This window comes from Oncorhynchus masou, chromosome 1 (assembly GCF_036934945.1).
Source record: "Oncorhynchus masou masou isolate Uvic2021 chromosome 1, UVic_Omas_1.1, whole genome shotgun sequence".
In the NCBI taxonomy this organism is placed as follows: Eukaryota; Metazoa; Chordata; class Actinopteri; order Salmoniformes; family Salmonidae; genus Oncorhynchus; species Oncorhynchus masou.
This window is the reverse complement of record NC_088212.1, coordinates 41,143,444-41,165,364: the sequence shown is the minus strand read 5'-3', so window position 1 is coordinate 41,165,364 and position 21,921 is coordinate 41,143,444. Positions and strand designations below refer to the sequence as shown.

Here is a 21,921-nt window from a genome sequence, read left to right as displayed (position 1 = left end):
AAACAAGGTGACGATTAAATATTGACTGCTATGGATGCAAAAGATTACCAGGTCTTTGAGTTTATTCGGAAGATAACAGCTCTATAAACATTATTTCGCGGTGCCCCGACTTTCTAGTTATTTGTTTACCTGATTAGCTTAATTGGGTAATATTAATTACAGAGAAATGATTTTATAGAATAGCATGTCATATCACGTCATATCACTTAATCCGGCATTGCCAAAGACACGACACCACCATACCCATCTGTACATTATGCCCTGAATCTATTCTACCACACCCAGAAATCTGCTCCTTTTATTCTCTGTCCCCAACGCACTAGACGACCAGTTTTGATAGCCTTTAGCTGTACCCTCATCCTACTCCTTCTCTATTCCTCAGGTGTAGTGGAGATTAAACCAGGTCCTGCGTGTCCCCAGGCACTCTCATTTGTTGACTACTGTAACTGAAAAAGCTTTAGTTTCATGCATGTTAACATCAGAAGCATCCTCCCTAAGTTTGTTTTACTCACTGCTTTAGCACACTCTGCCAACCCTGATGTCCTTGCCGTGTCTGAATCCTGGTGTAGGAAGGCCACCAAAAATTCTGAGATTTACATACCCAACTACAACATTTTCCGTCAAGATAGAACTGTCAAAGGGGGAGGAGTTGCAATCTACTGCAGAGATAGCCTGCAAAGTTCTGTCATACTGGCCAGGTCAATGCCCAAACAGTCGAGCTTCTAATTTTAAAAATGAATCTGTCCAGAAACAAGTCTCTCACTGTTGCCGCCTGTTATAGACCCCCCCTCAGCTCCCAGCTGTGCCCTGGACACCATATGTGAATTGATTGCCCCCCATCTATCAGATTTTGTTCTGTTAGGTGACCTAAACTGGGATATGCTTAACACCCCGGCAGTCCTACAATCAATACAACTAGATGCCCTCAATCTCACAGAAATTATCAAGGAACCCACCAGGTACAACGCTAAATCCGTAAACATGGGCACCCTCATAGATATTATCCTGACCAACTTCCCCTCCAAATACACCTTTGCTGTTTTCAATCAGGATCTCCGCGATCACTGCCTCATTGCCTCTATCCGCTATGGGTCCGCAGTCAAACGACCACCCTTCATCACTGTCAAATGCTCCCTAAAACACTTCAATATGCAACTTTTCAGTGAAGTCAGGAACCAATACACACAGTCAGTCAGGAAAACAAAGGCTAGCTTTTTCAAACATGAATTTGCATCCTGTAGCTCTAACTCCAACATTTTTTGGGACACTGTAAAATCCATGGAGAATAATAGCACCTCCTCCCAGCTGCCCACTGCACTGAGGCCAGGTAACACTGTCACCACCGATAAATCCACGATAATCGAGAATTTCAATAATCATTTCTCTACGGCTGGCCATGCTTTCCTCCTGGCAACCCCAACCCCTGGCAAACAGCTCCGTACCCCTCGCAGATACTTGCCCAAGCCTCCCCAGCTTCTCCTTCACCCAAATCCAGTTAGCAGATGTTCTGAAAGAGCTGCAAAATCTGGACCCGTACAAATCAGCTGGGCTAGACAATCTGGACCCTCTCTTTCTAAAATTATCTGCCGCCATTGTTGTAACCCCTATTACCAGTCTGTTCAACCGCTCTTTCGTATCGTCCGAGATCCCTAAACATTGGAAAGCTGCCATGGTCATCCCCCTCTTCAAAGGGGGTGACACTCTAGACCCAAATTGTTACAGACCTATATCCATCCTGCCCTGCATTTCTAAAGTCTTCAAATGCCAAGTTAATAAACCTATCACTGACCATTTTGAATCCTGCCTTACCTTCTCCTCTGTGCATTCTGGTTTCTGAGCTGGCCACGGGTGCACCTCAGCCATGCTCAAGGTACTAAACGATATCATAACCGCCATCGATAAAAGACAGTACTCTGCAGCCGTCGTCATCGACCTGGCCAAGGCTTTCGACTCTGTCAATCACCGTATATTTATCTGCAGACTCAACAGCCTTGGTTTCTCAAATGACTGCCTCGCCTAGTTCACCAACTACTTTTCAGATAGAGTTCAGTGTGTCAAATCAGAGGGCCTGTTGTCCGGACCTCTGGCAGTCTCTATGGGGGTACTACAGGGTCCAATTCTCGGGCCAACTATTTTCTCTGTATATATCAACACTGTCGCTCTTGCTGCGGGTGATTTTCTGATCCACCTCTACGCAGACGACACCTGGCCCTTCTTTGGACACTGTTAACTAACCTCCAAATGAGCTTCAATGCCATACACACTCCTTCCGTGGCCTCCAATTGCGCTTAAACGCTAGTAAAACCAAATGCATGCTCTTCTACCGTTCGCTGCCCGCACCCGCCCTCCCGACTAGCATCACTTCTCTGGACGGTTCTGAATATGTGGACAACTACAAATACCTAGGTGTCTGGCTAGACTGTTAACTCTCCTTCCAGACTCATATTAAACATCTCCAATCCAAAATGAAATCTAGAATCAGCTTCCTATTTAGCAACAAAGCCTCCTTCACTCATGCCTCCAAACATACCCTCGTAAAACTGACACTCCCTACCAATCCTCGACTTTGGCGATGTCATTTACAAAATAGCTTCCAATACTCAGCAAACTGGATGCAGTCTATCACCGTGCCATCCGTTTTTGTCACCAAAGCCCCTTATACCACCCACCCACTGCGACCTGTATGCTCTAGTCGGTTGGCCCTCGCTACATATTAGTCGCCAGACCCACTGGCTCCAGGTCATCTATAAGTCTATGCTAGGTAAAGCTCCGCCTTATCTCAGCTCTCTGGTCATGATAACAACACCCGCTCGTAGCACACGCTCCAGCAGGTATATCACACTGGTCACCCCCAAAGCCAACACCGCCTTTGGCCTCCTTTCCTTCCAGTTCTCTGCTGCCAATGACTGGAACGAATTGCAAAAATTGCTGAAGCTAGAGATTTATATGTCCCTCACTAACTTTAAACATCAGATATCTGAGCAGCTAACCAATCGCTCTATCACTCCAGTGTTAATTTGCTAAACTGAAATTTCTTCGCTACTATGGCCTATTTTATTGCATCACGCCATTTGCACACTGTATATAGACTTTATTTTTTTCCTCTATTGTGTTATTGACTGTATGCTTGTTTATTCCATGTGTAATTCTGTGTTGTTGTTTGTGTCGCACTGCTTTGCTTTATCTTGGCCAGGTCGCAGTTGTAAATGAGAACTTGTTCTCAACTAGCTTACCTGGTTAAATAAATAAATAACAATGTCCCTACCAGCCTATTGTCACAAATGCTTCCCAGTGTTTCTTTGTAGGCTATAGCCTTGAATCCTTGGATAATATAGCCTAAATAATACCTTTTCATTCCTTCTTAGGCTCCCTGTCTGGCTCCTGATGTATTTTGAGTGTTTATATGCTGATTTAATATGACATAGCCTATTTGGAGTGATGTGTGATTGTTACATTCACCTTTTCATGTATATTCAAATACTTTTAATTTCAAATCATATGGTTTGATTTCAATACTTCAAAACCAAATGGTAGTTCCAGGTAGTTAAATTGTGATTTTAATGAATGGAGCGAATTTGGAGCGGCAGGTTTTATTATCATGGAGCGGTTTGTAGTGGAGCGGTTGGAAAGGACATAGAGTGCGCGCCGCTCCATGAACGATGGCTGGGATTCCCAACCTCTCGACTCTGCACACATACTCTGCTGTGCACACACACACGCACACACACGCACACACACGCACGGGTAAACACAAACACACACGTGTACACGGTAGCCTATACACACATACACACTTTACATAGGCAGACTGCAGCACATTTTTTCTACTGAGGGACAATTCATGTATTTTCTATTACAGCAGAGAAGGAGATGGCATCGTGTACCTTTTGGTAGGGGTCCAATGATATGGTGGATTAATCTGTCTATAAAAACAGTAGCTGAGCATCTACATGTACTTTCTCAAACACCCTGAGATACACAGACCTCCCCCTTCTCTCCCTACACACACACACACACACACACACACACACACACACACACACACACACACACACACACAGAGAGAGAGAGCTCCCATACCCATATTCACATTTCCTTTAGGGGAAAACAATGGCCTGATCTAGGAGCCACAGATTACCAACAGACACATTATTACCCAGAAGTACAGTGGTGTTATTATTGAAGTTGACGGCTCTCTCTTTCCCTCTGCCTACTCTGTTGTTGAATGACTCTAGACCCCCCCCCCCCCTCCTTCCATACACATTCCCCGGTAGTCTGAATGACTCTCGTGAATACTCAATCAGTGACCAACACTAACCCTTACCTGCCCCTCGAAAAGCTCATGAGATCAAGGTGTGAGTGTGAAACATCTCTGCCTGCTCTCCTCTGTTCTAATACCTTTTTCAATACCTGTCCACTCTTTCTCTCAGGGACCTTTTTGATCATCTGTTTGGCCGCACATCTCTTACGAGTTTCTCCTCTCTGTTTCAGACACTCGTCTGCTGAGATCAGGAGACACTTTGGTGGGACGTACGGCTCCCCTCAGGTCTCCACGCAACACAGTCATCATGGCTCCAACGCATCTGCCTCCATGTGCTTCACCGTGGTGAGTTACGCTACTACAGGACTACTACAACCAACTATGCCCTTTCATGGGTAGCAGCAAATAGCGCTAATATTGTAATATTTAGCTACCCTGATCCTGAGTGAGACTCTGACAGCATTTTGTGCTGTAGGCCCAATAATGTAATCCTAAAGAGGGATTTTGTCCCACCAGACATTGTGACCCCTCACTTATTTTCTCTCTCTCTCTCTCTCTCTCTCTCTCTCTCTCTCTCTCTCTCTCTCTCTCGTACTAAGTGCACTAATACCTGTCTATATTTGACAGGCTTAAGGCATCAGGGTTTACTGTAAGTCTCTTCATATCATGACTTGCCTAGTTAAAGGTTAAATTTAAAAAAATGAAAACATCTCTCTGATATGTCTCTGTCTGCTGCTAGGCAGCTGACTAGGCCAGAGGAGGGAGAGTTGGCCCATCCCCTAGTTATTATTATGATTAATGTCCAAACTGCTTGGGAAATGGGTCAAGGCGCAGGCTACTGTAGAGATATGGGATGACCTGCTTACCTTCCAGCTTACACTGGCAAATATGTAATATCTGTGGATTTGCAATGCAGGAGAGTGGTTTTTAATAACATCCTCTGCATGTTGATATTTTCCCATGGTGCATCATCAGCGGAGGAGCTCAGTGGAGCTGCAGGCAGATGTGTGGGATGATGATGATCATTGCTATGATTCATCTCTCTATTTTTAGGACATATAATGATGCGAATTGTTATTAGTTAATAATCATTTCCAAAATGATTGATGATGTGAGTGTGTGTGTGTTTGTGTTGCGCTTGTCTGTGCGTGTCCCGCTTTTGTAAGCGTGTGCACTTGAATGTGTGTGTGGTGTGGTTCTGTCTCTAGAAACATGAGATGATTGATGGAGGCCTTGTTGATGCCACTTCCTGTAGTCAAGTGTTTTACCTTGCTTGTTGTTACCACAGATTTTTTACCAAATCAACTCCTAGTCAGAGACCTAAAAACATTGGATATGTATTAGCAAAATGTTGATGGCTCCACTTTGCCCTCTGAAAGGCTGGGAGTAATTCCACCAAGTTGCTTATACCTATCCATTCCTTTCACATCAACTACAATGCCTTGTGGTAGGGGCTAGGATTCACTTTGGAATTTGGTCTGAGGGTCCCTCTGAGTCTTGTGAGAGCTTTGTGGTTAACTCTTCTTGTTTCCTGGAATGCACCAATTTGTCAACTTCCCTCTTACATGTTGAATATTTAGCAGGGTAAGTCTACTTCCAATTCAGTGTACCTGTGTTATAGTTCTACTAATGGTCATCTCGAGACCTACACGTTTATGTTTAAAATGTGTGTGTAAAGCAGCCAGTGTTGAGCTTAGAGGCAGGTGATGTGTTGTTAGACTGGGTATTTGGTACAGCCTGTGGGTAGTCGTTTCCTCTTAGGGAAGTAGGTTACTGGTTCTTTATTAGGCTGAAAAGACACATTGCGGAGTTGGGTAGTATAACTGTGTTCAAATGAAATTGTATTAGTCACATGCGCCGAATACAACACCTTAAAGTGAAATGCTTACTTACGAGCCTCTAACCAACAATGCAGTTAAAAAAATATGGATAAGAATAAGAAATAAAAGTAACAAGTAATTAAAGAGCAGCAGTAAAATAACAATAGTGTGACTCTGTACCGGTACCCCCCTGTATATAGTCTATGTGCGGAGGCACTGGTTAGTTGAGGTAATACGTACATGTAGGTCGAGTTATTGAAGTGATGATAACAACAACAACAGAGAGTAGCAGCGGTGTAAAGGTGGGGGGTGCAAATAGTCTGGGTAGCCATTTGATTAGGTGTTCAGGATTCTTATTGGGGGTAGAAGCTGTTTAGAAGCCTCTTGGACCTAGACTTGGTGCTCTGGTACCGCTTGCCGTGCGGTAGCAGAGAGAACAGTCGTGCGTAGCAGAGTGAACAGTGTTACTGTTAGGGATAGGCAAGATGTATCCTCATGTATATCTTTTGGACAAAATACTAAACACCCCCAGGACAAAACAACAAATGTGCCTATTATGTATTAGAAAATATTATATTTTAAAGGTATTATCAAATATAATTACAAAATGCACAAAAGTGATTGAAACATGTCTTGCAGCTTAAGTGTTATTGAAATGCTTCCCCTCCCTGCTTACTGCTTCAGGAGCAATATTGTAGTAGTCTAATAGTCTGACTGCTGGTATGGACAACAGCCTGTTACTGGCCCAGCTGAGAGCAGCTCTCCATAGTGCAGGATGCCTGGGAGTTAGGACAGAGGTATGCATATATTTGCATGTATTTGTTTCATTTGGCTCTCATTCTAAGGAAGGGAAAGAGAACATACAGTATTTTATGAAAGGACATATGCAGCCATGATTCCCCAAGCATTTAAATGTCTGGGGTTCACTCAAATAACTTGGAGTATTAGGATGCTTGTCCAGATTCACTCCTCACACAAAACAAAATACAAGCAATGAAGCCTTGTACCATCTGGTAAAGACATACTGTTTATTTTGAACACATCACCCTCTTTTTTTTCTTATTTTGTCTCTTTTTTGTCTATATCTCTGGTCTTTCTCTCTGTGTTGCAAGTTCCTGTTTTCCGCCTAGCATAGTACTGGTGTAGTAAAAAAGACCACGGATGACGTCAAAAACATGTCAGAGACCAAGGAATCCAGGACTGCTTTCACATCTGTTTAACACTTCTTTTTTTTCTTTTCTTCTTTCTTTCTTTTTTACTTTTTTTTCCTTCTTTTTATCTTTCTTTTTTTCTTTCTTTTTATCTTTCTTTTTTTCTTTCTTTCTTTCTTTTTTACATTTTTTTCCTTCTTTTTATCTTTTTATCTTTCTTTCTTTCTCTTTTTGTCTATCTCTGGTCTTTCTCTCTGTGTTGCAAGTTCCTGTTTTCCGCCTTTCTTTCTTTCTTTCTTTCTTTCTTTCTTTCTTTCTTTCTTTCTTTCTTTCTTTCTTTCTTTCTTTCTTTCTTTCTTTCTTTCTTTCTTTCTTTCTTTCTTTCTTTCTTTCTTTCTTTTTCTTTCTTTCTTTTTCTTTCTTTCTTTCTTTCTTTCTTTCTTTCTTTCTTTCTTTCTTTCTTTCTTTCTTTCTTTCTTTCTTTCTTTCTTTCTTTCTTTCTTTCTTTCTTTCTTTCTTTCTTTCTTTCTTTCTTTCTTTCTTTCTTTCTTTCTTTCTTTCTTTGGCTTGATTTATATTTTTTCTGCGTTTTGTGTAGCGACTGCAGGGTTGTTTACTGTTGTGCTATCATCAGATAATAGCTTCTTATGCTTTTGCCGAAAAGCCTTTTAAAAATCTGACATGTTGGCTGGATTCACAACGAGTGTAGCTTTAATTGAGTATCTTACATGTGTGATTTAATGAAAGTTTGACTTTTATATCATTTTATTTGAATTTGCCGCGCTGCATTTTCCCTGGCTTTTGGCTAAGTGGGACGCAACTGTCCCCTATACCATAAGAAGTTAATGCAACCACTGTGTCAGATTTTTTTTTAAATTAACGGAAAAAGCAAAATCATGCAATAATCTGAGTACAGCGTTCAGACAACAAAGCAGCCAAAAAGATATCCACCATATTGGGTAGTCAACATTAGTCAGAAATAGCATCATAAATATTCACTGACCTTTGATCTTCATCAGAATGCATGCCCAGGAATCGCAGTTCCACAATAAATTTTTGTTTTGTTCGATAATGTCCATCATTTATGTCCAAATAGCTTCTTTTGTTAGGGCGCTTGGTAAACAAATCCAAAAGTGCGTTCAGGTCCAGCCGAACGTCGGACAAAAAGCTCCATTACAGTCCTTAGAAACTTGTCAAACTAAGTATAGAATCAATCTTTTGGATGTTTTTATCATAAATCTTCAATAATGTTCCCACCAGAGAATTCCTATGTCTGTAGAAAAGCAATGGAACGAGAGCTAACTCTCTCGTGACCGCGCCTCAGAGCCTGTGGCACTCTGCCAGACACCTGGCTCATTCCTCTCTTTCGGTCCCACTTCACAGTAGAAGCCTCAAACAAAGTTCTAAAGACTGTTGACATCTAGCAGAAGCCTTAGGAAGTGCAACATAGCCCCTATTGTAGATACAGTGGGATATTGGTTGAGTTAAAAAACTACAAGCCTCAGATTTCCCACTTCCTGGTTGGATTTTTCTCCGGTTTTCGCCTGGCATATAAGTTCTGTTATACTCCGACATCAAACAGTTTTAGAAACTTCAGAGTGTTTTCTATCCAATACTACTAATAATATGCATATATTAGCATCTGGGACAGAGTAGCAGGCAGTTTACTCTGGGCACCTTATTCATCCAAGCTACTCAATACTGCCCCCCTGTAACCAAGAAGTTATTATTTTTTTTTGTTTTAGTCACAAATCTAAGCTTTTGTAGCATTGCTCACCGATGCAGCCGTATGTATGATCAGATTTCTGTGGTTGTCGTCTGCACAGGTTCAGCACGACAGCCCTCTCTGAAGCACCTGCAATACCCTCCTGTCATGCCATGCCCTCACATACAGCCCAGAGAAGTGTATAAAGATACAGATCTGGAATATGTACAGTATCACTATGATGCAGCCTCTCTCGTCTGCGATAGTCATCTGATGGCCTTCTCTGGTGACAAAAAGCATGTTTATTTCTCTGACTCTTTTATCACAGACTTGTGTGGGATAAGGCTGGAGGTGTGAAATTGCATTGCCAGCTTTTCTGAAGGGCTCTCCAGGTTGTTCTCCATTCAGATCCTCTTTGCTTTAGAACAGTAAACTGAAGTTCTTCAAGGCCTATTGAAGGTTTCTGAGCCATACTTCACAGATTACCGTATAATAATTGAACTACTGTATATGCAGCCACACAGTTACTGCTCCAGCGACGTAATTAGACGAGAATTTGGCAGGTACCAATTTATTACCAATCAGGTGGCAGTACCGACACAGTAGTTACAGTACCGGCACAGCATAACAACAACTTAACAAGACCGTTGTCTGTTTTTGTCTGTAATGATGTTCCATACATGACCCAATGAGCTGTCACCCAAAGGTCAGTCACCCGTTGGGATAGGGAGTTATAGGGGTATAGTTCCCCAGGGGTTGTAGTATGGTTGCAGAGGTTTAGACTCTTAGGAGGAGGATGAATGGACTAATATGATAGGAATGGATAATGGTCGATCTGAAGTTTCCATGTAAGGTTATGTCAAGATCCTCTAAGTTCCTTTTCTCTCTATATGAGCTCGGTCCTATCATTCCCGACAGAGCTGAGGTTGTTGAGAGCAGAGTAGTGATCCAACCTGTCCTCCTCCCAGCTCTTTAATATTTGGATTATGACAGAGGGCTATAAGAAACTCCCTGTGCTGTACCCAGGCCCCCAAAGCCTTCAAGGATGATTCATCTTTCTGTTTTTCATTTCTTTGTCTCTCTGTCACTCTCTGTCACTCTCTCTCACACTCTCACACTCTCTCACACACTCTCACACTCTCACTCTCTCTCACACACACTCACACTTCGTTTTGCCTCTCTCACTTCGTTTTGCATCTCTCCCCTTAAAAAATGTGTTAAGTTCTTGGTATGCTTCAAGTCCAGGCAATCCTTTCAGTGACGCCAATGAATACATATCTGGCTCTAACCTCTATCAATTTCACATTTAGATGCACTACAGTGACTGTATTCATAACCTTAAGAATGTCATCATGTAGTTGCTTTGTGTCTTAACCATTTCCTGCCTGTGCCCTCGGCATGAAACAAAAAAATAGGTTCTCTCTCTTGCCCCTCAGCTATTTCTCTCTCTTCTCCCTCTACCGCTCTCTCTCAATCCATCTCTCTGTCTCCTTCTCCCCCTTTCGCCATACTGTATACAATATAGTACAGTATAGAAAACATACTGTATATCTCTCCACTCTAGTTACAGTCTGTGTTGTCTATGTAATACTTGTCTGTTTCTCTATTTAACCGTTCCCTTTCTCTCTCTCTCTCTCTCCTTCTCCAGCCCCAGTCGTATGACGCAGTGGAGCCCTTGGACTTGGAGGAGTTTCTGATGTCACAGCTGCAGAGCGGAGACGCCGCCCTCATGCGGGAGCTCGGAGATTTCCCTGACGACGACCTGGAAGTAGAACATGTGGAGAAGGAGTGTCGGACCGTACACCACTCTGTACCCGATGAGGGGTGAGTCACATGGTCACATGTTCAATATAGAATAAAGTCAACCATACCTGTGGCAGGTATGGCAAAAAGTGAACTGTTTGGAATTGCCTGGAATTCTGCATAAATTGGTCATCAAATTTGATCGGATTTTCATCTAAGTCACAACAATAGACATGCATAGTGTGCTTAAACTAATAACACACATATATATTGAATACATAATACATAATATGAATACATAAAACATAATATGAATACACAATATTGAATATATTGAATACATAATTTCATCATTCACAGTGTAGGTTGTAAAAAGTATGTGAATCCCTAGGCGTATGACTTCTCCAAAATCTAACTGGAGTCAGGAGTCAGCTAACCTGGAGTCCAATCAATGAGACGAGATTGGAGATGTTGGTTGCCCTGCCCTATAAAAAACACTCTCAAAGTGTGAGTTTGCTATTCATAAGAAGCATTTCCTGCTGTAAACCAGAAGACCTAAGATTAAGAATTGTGGACTTGCATAATGCTGGAAAGGGTTACAAAAGTATCTTTAAAAGCCTTGATGTTCATCAGTCCACGGTAAGACAAATGGAGAAAGTTCAGCACTGCAAACATTGCTGCACGTCTGAAGTTTGCAAAAGTGCACCTGGATGTTCCACAGCGCTACTGGCAAAATGTTCTGTGGACAGATGAAACTACGGTTTAGTTTGATGAAAGAAACACACAACTCTGTGTGGAGACAAAAAGGCACAGCACAGCACACCAACATCAATACCTCATCCCAACTGTAAAGTATGGTGGAGGGAGCATCATGGTTTGGTGCTGCCTCAGGGCCTGGACAGCTTGCTGTCATCGATGGAAAAATGAATTCCCAACATTCTCCTGCAAAATGTCTATCTGCCCGCCAATTTAAAGCTCAACAGAAGTTGGGTGATGCAACAGGGCAACAACCCAAAACACAGAAGTAAATCAACAACAGAATGGCTTCAACAGAAGAAAATACCCCTTTCTGGAATGGCCCAGTCAGAGTCCTGACCTCAACCTGATTTGAGATGCTGTGGCATGACCTCAAGAGTGGTTCACACCAGACATCCCAAGAATATTGCTGAACTGAAACAGTTTGGTAAAGAGGAATGGTCCAAAATTCCTCCTGACCATTGTGCAGGTCTGATCCACAACTACAGAAAACGTTTGGCTGAGGTTATTGCTGCCAAAGGAGGGTCAACCGGTTATTAAATCCAAGGATTCAAATACTTTCCCCACCCTGCACTGTGAATGTTTACACGGTGTGTTCAATAAAGACATACAAACGTATAATTGTTTGTGTGCGATTAGGTTAATTAAGTAGACTGTGTTTGTCTATTGTTGTGACCTAGATGAAGATCAGATCACATTTTATGACCAATTTATGCAAAAAAATCCAGGCATTTCCAAAGGGTTCACATACTTTTTCTTGACACTGTATATTGCTTATGCCTATTAGATATCCACAGATTGCGGAGAGGGCCTGGGTCTAGAGTTCTGGGGTCGGCATTGATTTAAGCCAGGCTATAGTCCCGGTAACTTTCTCTACTACAAACCTTTATCTGTTTCAAGGGCCCCACTCACTAGTTTACGAGCTCCCACTACAATGGCTTATCATACCTCCAGAAGGCTCTTACACAAACCAGAAAGTACTGTGCCAGTGGTATCTTAGCGTCTTTGGATTGTCACTCACCTTGAACATGATCACACAGGTAATGCTGATAAGATAGGAATGCAGAAGGAGTGGAACAGGTCATATGCAGGCTGTCTGTCGAGGGTATTTCCGCATGTGTGTGCGTGCCCGCACACGTGAATGAGTGCATACGTGTGTGTGTGTGTGTGTGTGCTGCTGTATGTGTGTGCGTTCCATCCTCCTCATTCCCTCACTGTCCTCCTGTGTCTCTATAGGGTGGAGTTGGATTTCCATGTGAGGGACTGTGTTCAGAGTTACACCCAGCCCTGGCTGATGGTCAGCAGGAGGTAAGCTTCTTATGATGGTACATAGGAATGATGGCACATAATGATGGCACATAACCCTTGATGTGTGTCCGCTACTGGTCTTTAACCCTTGATGTGTGTCCGCTACTGGTCATTAACCCTTGATGTGTGTCCGCCACTGGTCATTAACCCTTGATGTGTGTCCTGCTACTGGTCATTAACCCTTGATGTGTGTCTGCCACTGGTCATTAACCCTGGAGCGCTACTTGGTGTGCGGGCGTTGGGACAATATGACTAAAGGCTGTGGAACACCAACTCAAGCCTACACGCCAGGTGGCTCAGTCTCCAGGACCAGGGTTGGTGACCACTGGTGCAGATGACACAGTGGAAACTTATGCAGTGGTTTTTACATTGGGAACCTACAGAATGCAGTGGTTTATGCAGTGGTTTATACAGTGGAAACCTAGACGGTGGAAACCTAGGCAGTGATTTATACAGTAGAAAACTATGCAGTGATTTATACAGTGGAAACATATGCAGTGGTTTATACAGTGGGAAACTATGCAGTGTGGAAACCTATGCAGTGGTTTATACAATAGAAACCTATGCAGTGGCAACCTATGCAGTGGTTTATGCAGTGGTTTATACAATGGAAACCTATGCAGTGGAAACCTATGCTGTGGTTTATACAGTGGAAACCTATGCAGTGGTTTCCTTGTCAGATGCAGCACCACAGGTGTCCTCGCCCCTCGTTTGTCTCACAGGAAACAGAGAGATGTCTGAGAAACTGTGATAACACCTCTCTTCATCTTCACACACTGATTACAGCCAAGGCCTGCTGGTTTTATCTCACACACACACACACGCTGCGGTTCTGTTTGTAATTTGGTTTTTCGATTAAAATGCCACAGGTGTATTAGTAACCATGGCGTATCTGGGGTTGTGTGTGTGTGTGTGTGTGTGTGTGTGTGTGTGTGTGTGTGTGTGTGTGTGTGTGTGGGCAGGTGCCAGGGAGATGGTTGGAGTGCATATTCCGAGCGGGCAAGTCTACACAAAACTCTGCAGAAACAGACTTTTGAATCCGACCTCCAGCCAGAGAAACAAGAGACACGGGTAAGCACAAAATATACACAAGAATGCGTACACAACACCACGACAAAGATGATCCAAATAGGTTTTAACAAAATAGATCAGGGTTCGGGTCTGCAATGAGCAGTTCTGTCAGTCCCATTGTCATCAGGAGACCAGAGTACATCCAGAGTTTACAGTAGTATCGCATGTAGCTCTCCGATACATTACCGATTGAAATAAACAGAGTAACATGATACCCTGGGTACTGTATAAGAGAAAGTTAAAATGATCATTATGAAACCCAAATACTACAGTTGTTTCTATCTCCGGACTCCTCAGATCGATTGATAGTTTTTTTTTAGCTATATGCAGTGGTTATTTAGCTATATACAGTAGAAACCTATGCAGTGGTTTATACAGTAGAAACCTATGCAGTGGTTTATACAGTAGAAACCTATGCAGTGGTTTCCTTGTCAGATGCAGCATCACAGGTGTCCTCGCCTGTCTCACAGGAAACAGAGAGATGTCTGAGAAACTATGATAACACCTCTCTTCATCTTCACACACTGATTTAATGGTGAGGACAATCTAATCAGTGTGGAATGAAAGACTGAGCAAGAACGTGAGGGAGAGAACGGAGAGGAGGGAGAGAACGGAGAGGAGGGAGAGAACGGAGAGGAGGGAGAGAACGGAGAGGACGGAGAGGAGGGAGAGGACGGAGAGGAGGGAGAGACAGGACGGGTTGGGGAGCACAACACTGATCACAGAAGTGTTTTGTCATTCCTATTACCTCTATCCTGGCACCGTCTCCCTCATGTTTACCCAGCCTGCCCTGCACACAATGAGGTGTGAATATTCATGCAGTCCTCGTCTGTTTCCGTCCAGCCCCAGTCAGCATCCAATTCTCTGTCCACAGACAGCACCCAGCCAACCCCATGCTCCACCTCTCTCAGCCCCTAGTCCCAAACTCAAAGCTCCAACCTCCTGACAGTCAAGTCCCAACCCCAGCTAACCCCTGTTGTCTCCAGCCTTAGCCAGCCCCCAGCTCTATTCAACAGTCCTTCCCCCAGCACCAGCCATCCTCAGTCAGCTCCCAGCACCAGCCAAGTTGTCTCCAGCCCCAGCTCCTCTCCCCATCCCCAGCCCAATTCCCCAGGTATTGCCAAGCCCCAAACACCCAAACCAAAGGCCCTTTGTTCCAGCCGTGGGTTTCCCATCTGCTCCAGTCTAGAGAGAGGAGAAGAACAGGCTTATTGTAACTCCGCCTCTAATGGTCCCATGCTCCAACACTGCAGCACTCTGGGGATCATTAGCAATCCTGTGGGGTTGCCTGGGGCCCTGTGGCCCAGATTGGGGACGCCTGGTTGGGGTTAGATGGATGTTTCCTCTTACGTTTTAAAGGGTGAAATTCCTGGATTGTTGAAGACGAAAGATTTGAGTAAATATTTTGACCCAAATGAGGCAAATTTGCTGAAGGATGGCAACAGAGAAAATGAATGAAGGGTGCGGGTGTGCTGTGAGGAGGGAGGGAGGGAGGGAGGGAGGGAGGGAGGGAGGGAGGGAGGGAGGGAGGGAGGGAGGGAGGAGGGAGGGAGGGAGGGAGGGAGGGCGTGGTTGGAAGTAGGACGTAGCCGGAAAAATCCAGAGCCGTCTTGTCATGTAGCTCAGTGATAGAGTGATTCCATGTTTGCAATACCCCTGATTAACACGGGTCTCTCTGTGATGGAGGACGCACCCCTTTGGCCAAAGTTGCTGGGCCCTGGAGTTGAACCCATTAGTCATGGATTCCATGAGGTTGCCTCGATTCTCTTGATGTTAGGAATCTATGGATGACGTCTTACCTCTCCGCTGCACTTGCATAGCAAGTTACCAGCCCAAGCTCTTGAAGTAATGCAATTATTTGGAAACACTTGCAATGCAGGCCTACGTGAAATATACTTTTGTTTGGGAGAAGTGACATGATTTTGTTGGGAGAATTGAGTATTTTGGATGTTCTCTTTTCCATCCTCTTCCTACCTCCTCACTCCCTGTCTGTTCCCTCTCTTCTAATTCCTGTCATTATTATTACAGGTGAAGTCCCCCTCCCTGGCGGTACTGAGTGATGACTCCGGCAGGACCCTGACGACCTCTGACTTTGACCTCCGCTCTGGTCTGACCCCTGACCCCAGAGTGGACGGGCTACTGCGCTTCAGTAACCATGATGACCTGGACAGGTTCAACCTGGAAGCCCGGCAGGGGAACCGCCACGCAGACCTGTTCGCCTTGTACCCACCCACCGACGAGGTGAGAGAGGGACATGCTCGCGTCTGCACACACACGAACATTAGCGATGCGCGGGTTGACTCATAACCTGCAATCCCCGCGTTTACAGTCCCGAGTGGCGCAGCGGTCTAAGGCACTGCATCTCAGTGCTAGAGGCGTCACTACAGACCCCGGTTCGATTCCGGGCTGTATCACAACCGGCCGGGATTGGGAGTCCCATAAGGCGGTGCACAATTGGCCAGCGACGTTAGGGTTTGGCCGGGGTAGGCTGTAATTGTAAATAAGAATTTAGGGTTTAGGGTCATGAAGTATTGTGTGTGTCTAAAGGGTGGGTGGCGGGTGGATTGAATAAAAAGAAAACAATACTATAAAAAGTCCATAAATGTGTCATTCTTGTGAAATTGATATCTATGTGCTACATTGAGGTTTTTCTTTTCATTATTTTAGGCTTTCTGGCATTAGTGCATAAGCCTAAGCTTTATGGCATAACAGTAGGCCTACACGTGCCAAATAGCCCACGCCAGTCGCCAAACACTCTTGCTAACGTCAATCCACTGAGGAAAAAAAGGACAATGTCGGAGTTTAATTCAATAGGAGAAAAGCTGCGAAATGCAGAGTTGAAAATAGAAGGGAGGGCCAGAAAAGTAGTGTTTTGGAAAGATTTAGTGAAGAGGAATATAGCAGAGGCTCTATACAAATTCGACAGTCACAAGACGGGGGATTCAAATAGGCCTAAGGCACATAAAGGGAACTGTAGCCTACTTTTTAGATGGGTTAAATGGAAACTGAAATCTGGACATTGACTGTAGATGTATAACCTCTCACATGGCCTTCATATTAACTCTTGCAGAATTAAGCATTTCTGGAAGTAATATGATAATCCAAATGTAGAAACATTTTGACTCGGGAACAGGAGTGAAAAAATAAATACAAAATTCATTCAGCATCTTGAGAGAATGTAAATGCGCAGTTACAGTATATACTGTCTGTAGAGGTGCATCATGAAGCTGATTTTAGTATTTCAACCACATAAAATATGAATCCAAGCCAAACTGAAATCTTATCAGAAACATGTTGGGTCATTTTTACAGCTTTCTATTTCCTTAGTGAAACTGATGTCATTTGAACATTTTGCACAGAAAATCTGACCCGTTTACATTTTTTTGTCATTGCATTTTCTCCCCGGTCCCTAAACTTCTTTGCACTGAGAAAGAAGCATTAGATGACAGCACTTTACAGATGTCAACTAGAGTGAAGCATTTATGACATTCTGGTGAGCAAGGGTTTATTTAGTCTTCTAGGGCAACATATAATAACAAAAGAGAAGCTGCATGTTTCTAATTATAGACAAGTTGACTAACAAATAGCCTACCAAAATGTCATAAATTATAAAAAGATGTAAATCAGGCAAAAATAAACCTGATCCCACTGTCAAATAAATTGTTTCATCGTCTCTGACTGTAGCCTACAGCACATTTTCTGTATTAGAAATCTATATCAGCGGGTTGCCCTATATTAGGGTCGGTTCCGAGCCTTAGATTTGAACTTTATCACATATAGTCGGGTGGTTGTGGATGGGTTATTAGCAATTGCCGGCGGGTGCGGGTGAACAAACCGCTGACCCGTACATCACTAACGCACATACATGAATACAGAGCATGCTTCAGAAGAAGCTTGACTTGATATGAGTGGCTAGATCCATGACATTCCTCTGGTATTCCAGGATGATGCAGTGGAGATCCGGCCTATTCCCGACTGTCCCAAAGAGCACATGGGAGACAGGATCATCATCCGGTGCCAGGCCATCAGGTACAGTAATTACATTATCACAGAAGGAAAATAATTGTATGCTTCTAGCTAACTAGCTACCTGTATGTGAGCATCAACAGAGTGTGTCTGACAGGGTGTCAGAGAGAGACGTGTAGCCCACAGAAAGTTTGTGTGAAAAGAACCCTGAGAGAGGACATTTTAGCATGCATTTGTGTGCAGCTGCAGCTGTCAGACCATCATTTGTCTTGGAGAAGTCTAACTAGAGCATTTCGTTTGGTCTGAACCATTGCCGTTAGTGTGGTAGCTGTGCGGTACAGTGGCTGTTGCATTTCCTCTAAACCAGGGGTATTCAACTCTGACCCTACGAGGTCAAGAGCCTGCTGGTTTTCTGTTCTACCTGATAATTAATTGCATCCACCTGATGTCCCAGGTCTAAATCGGTCCCTATTTAGAGGGGAACAATGAAAAAATGCAGGCCAACTGGCTTCGAGGTCAAGAGTTGAGTTCGAGGGTTCTAGACAATCACTTTCTGTGGAATACAGTCCCTCTCTCTCTTTGCCTCACTCATTTTCTCACCCTCTCTTCCACATTCTTTCTGTGGGCTCGCCTCTTCTTGCTCGCGCTCTCTCTCTCTCTCTCTCTTTCTCTGCATTCTCTCTTTGTTCTCTCTTTCTCTCTCCCTTTCTCTCTTTCTGTCTCTCCTACACTGTTAAACTGCCAAAGATTTCAGCTAAGTTCTGCATCATCTCTAAGCAGTGTTTTGGCAGCAGCCTGTCCCCAACCTTCAGCTCGACTCATCGCTCTCTCGATAGGCTTAGTGCTATGCAAGTGCATGCATCCACATTTCGTCTCGCTGTTGCATCTGTTGATTATCCCGAGTTGATGAATAGAGTATAGTACAATAGAATAGATTGATTGATTTTAACAGGTGATGTTTGCTTGCTGGTCGACACACTGCTGCTATGAAATGACAGTCTGATACTCTTTCTCCCCGCTCCGCCGTAGGTTTGAGATTGATGTGGAACCACTGTTTGCCACCCTGGCTCTGTACGACCTGAGAGAGAAGAAAAAGGTACAGTAGGCCTTTCCTTCTGATATTTTTTTTTTCCTTCGTTTTTTTCCCTTCGTGCTCTATTCTTTGTCCTGCTTATGAGGTCATGAAGAATCCCATGTTGTTGGAGGTTAATGCGTGCCAAGGACAAGACGCGCCATAGCAAAACGTCAGCCGCGCGCAGTAGATCACCTTCTCGGGTGTGGACGTGTAGAGTTGTCGGGGAAATGAACAGAAAGTGACAGCCGATGTCCTGGTCAGGGGCAATAGGACTTGCTTTTCACTGTTCGTCAGCACAGTGCATTCCGTCCTTTCGGTGATCTTATGGCCAGTGGGTTAGGTTTGCGTTGGTGGACAGTGAAGTGATGTATCAGAGGTGATATCCAAGGCTTTAGCCGCAGCCCGGAGGCCCTGGGACTGAGAGGCCTCACCAGGAGAGCAAGCATAGCCGCGTTCATAGGAGTGAACCATCTAATTCCCACTGTACTCTCCTATCCAAACACAACACCGTTAGCCAAAGCTAGTAGCATGTGTGTTATGTACTTATACAGCTGGATATTTATTTGGAGTGGAATTTGGATTTTGGGTTTTAGGCCTCAAGGGCTCCACATGTCCCTCATTAGGATTTGAGCCACTGACCTCATGGGCATCTGGCCACACTGCATCCTGGTTGGGCAGTCTGTGAAAGTATTACTGTTTTGTTTTGTACTGCCTTTCCCTTTATTATGCACCACATCAACTGCATAGTGAAGGACTAGATGCTGCTATTCTCCATAAGTTTCATCAGGCACAATGTGTTATTGTGAAGGTTAACACAACATCCTCCTTATTGAATTCATTAGAGGAGGGGGCAGATAGACCTGACAAAGACACCATGTTGTTGGCCCATGAATCACCCCTCTGTTACGGACCAGGGTGACATACTGTCCAGCTTGTTTAACCAATTACAATTGATATGACTCAATCTGGAAAAGAGGGGTTTGGTGACTGAGGTTCTCTCTCTACTGTCGCTGTCTCTCTCACTCTCTCTCGATCTGTCTCTGTCTGTTTGTCTCTTTCTTTCTGTGTCTCTGTCTCTCTGCCTCTGTCTGTATTTCTGTTTCTGTCCCTCTTTATTTCTCACGTTCTCCATCGCTTTTCTGTTTCTATGCAGTGAAATGCTGTGTTTTAATGCTGTTTTGGTTTCACATCTGGGGAAAAATGCAGCAGATGTTGATATAATTCCCTTGAAACGTTCCTCTAATCCTGTCCTGCCCTGACTGACTGAGAGGGTTACAGTACACCAGGGGTCCCCAACTAGATTCAGCCGCAGGACAGCTTTGAGTGGATGGTCGGTGGTTGGAACATAATTCTGAATCATTTGTACTCTGCAAGAAGCTCAAACAGATATTACAGTATGTTTCACAAAAATATAATAATTTAAAACCTTGATTACATTGGTGCCTGGTCAAATACAGTATGTCTCTCCTATTTATGAGTGGAAGTACTTTGGAAAAGATATTCTAAATTGAAATCATTTTGAGCTCAAGTTCTAGTGATTTTTTTACAGTATTTTATGCCCCCCCCCCCAAAAAAGAAAAAAATAAGACAATTTGATTTACTTTTTGCTCAGAAAACTTTTGCGTGCCAAATAAAATGCCCCGTGGGCCAAATTTGACCTGCGGGCCACCAGTTGTCAATCCCCGGCAGTACACAGTAAGGAACGATTATTATAGCGATAATGGTTATGATTATTAGACCAACCACGGTGTGCGTATTGACTACAACAGCAATAGGATTATCATACCAAGCATGGTGCATCCAGGGGATTGTGAGGTTAAGTGGAGGTTTATGCCAAATGTTTAGAACACAGCCAGGGATCCTCAGCTGTGCTGTGTCTCATCAAAATTAATGTGACGTGCTGTGGAACTCTTGGCTTTTTAAAGTTAATAACCTTTGCATAGCTGTCACTATGGAGACGATGCGAAATGTTGAACTTTGAAGTGTTGACCCCAAGTATCAGAGAGAGACGGACGGCAGTTTGTTGTAGCAGTCCTGCTATGAAATGTTAAAGACTGTTGTAGAAGACTAAAAATGTGACATGTGGATTGGAGAGAAGTTGTAATGGACCTCACATGACACACAGAGTACAGGGTCTCCATAGGGTCATCCTTTTCTTAGGACACAGTCACAAAAAGAGGCGTAGAAACAGAGGCTTTTTGCCATTTTTGGCTTTCTTCTAAATGTTTTTTTTTTTTTTTGTCATTGCTAGGGCTAGCTGCGATTCAACCAAGAATTGTCTTTTGACAAAAGTGCTGGGAGACACTTCGTTAAGAGAAGATAGGGAAGTGGAGACTGAAAATAACCCTACCCCCAATATAGTTGGTTTAGCATTTTTGGAGTTAAGCGGGCAATATTGGGGTAAGGTTATTTTCAGTCTCCACTTCCCGATCTTCTCGCGACAATGTATGTCTTCCAGCACAATGTCAGCACATTGAATCGCAGCTATGCTAGGACCAGTGTGCTATTGATGTGCTATTATACAGATGCAGTCAAATACACTGAACAAAAATATAAACGCAACATGCAAAGTGTTGGTCCCATGTTTTATGAGCTGAAATAAAAGATCCCAGAAATGTTCCAAAAAGCCTATTTCTCTAAAAATGTGTGCACAAATTTGTTTACATCCATGTTAGTGTGCATTTCTCCTTTGCCAAGATTATCCATCCAACTGACAGGTGTGGCATAACAAGAAGCTGATTAAACAGCATGATCATTAGACACAGGTGCACCTTGTGCTGGGGGCAATTAAAGGCCACTCTAAAATGTGGAGTTTTGTCACACAACACAATGCCACAGATGTCTCGAGTTTTGAGGGGGTGTGTAATTAAGCTACGGACAACTAACACAATTGCATTTTATCAATAGCAATTTGAATGCACAGAAATAGCGTGACAAGATCCCGAGGCCCATTTTTTTTAAGATACAGTATTGGTGATCAATAGATGCATATCGGTTTTCCCAGTGAAATCCATCGGTTGGGGCCTAATGACCATTTTCCTTATATGAACTGTAACTCAGTAAAA

General features: G+C 43.6%; 1 protein-coding gene across 3 annotated transcripts in view; it reads left to right on the top strand.

Annotated features, from left to right (window-relative positions):
* The window catches only part of dock8 (dedicator of cytokinesis 8), an 84,736-nt gene that overhangs the window by 19,363 nt on the left and 43,452 nt on the right, over positions 1-21,921 (top strand). For 2 of the 3 annotated variants that reach the window (XM_064971788.1, XM_064971780.1), the window contains exons 2-8: positions 4,492-4,606; positions 10,586-10,761; positions 12,673-12,744; positions 13,707-13,815; positions 15,844-16,056; positions 17,759-17,844; positions 18,811-18,877. In XM_064971788.1, coding sequence (XP_064827860.1) covers positions 4,492-4,606; positions 10,586-10,761; positions 12,673-12,744; positions 13,707-13,815; positions 15,844-16,056; positions 17,759-17,844; positions 18,811-18,877 — 838 coding nt within the window. Of the gene's footprint in view, positions 1-4,491; positions 4,607-5,828; positions 5,846-10,585; positions 10,762-12,672; positions 12,745-13,706; positions 13,816-15,843; positions 16,057-17,758; positions 17,845-18,810; positions 18,878-21,921 lie in introns of those variants that run through there. The other variant, XM_064971796.1, reaches the window with a different exon arrangement.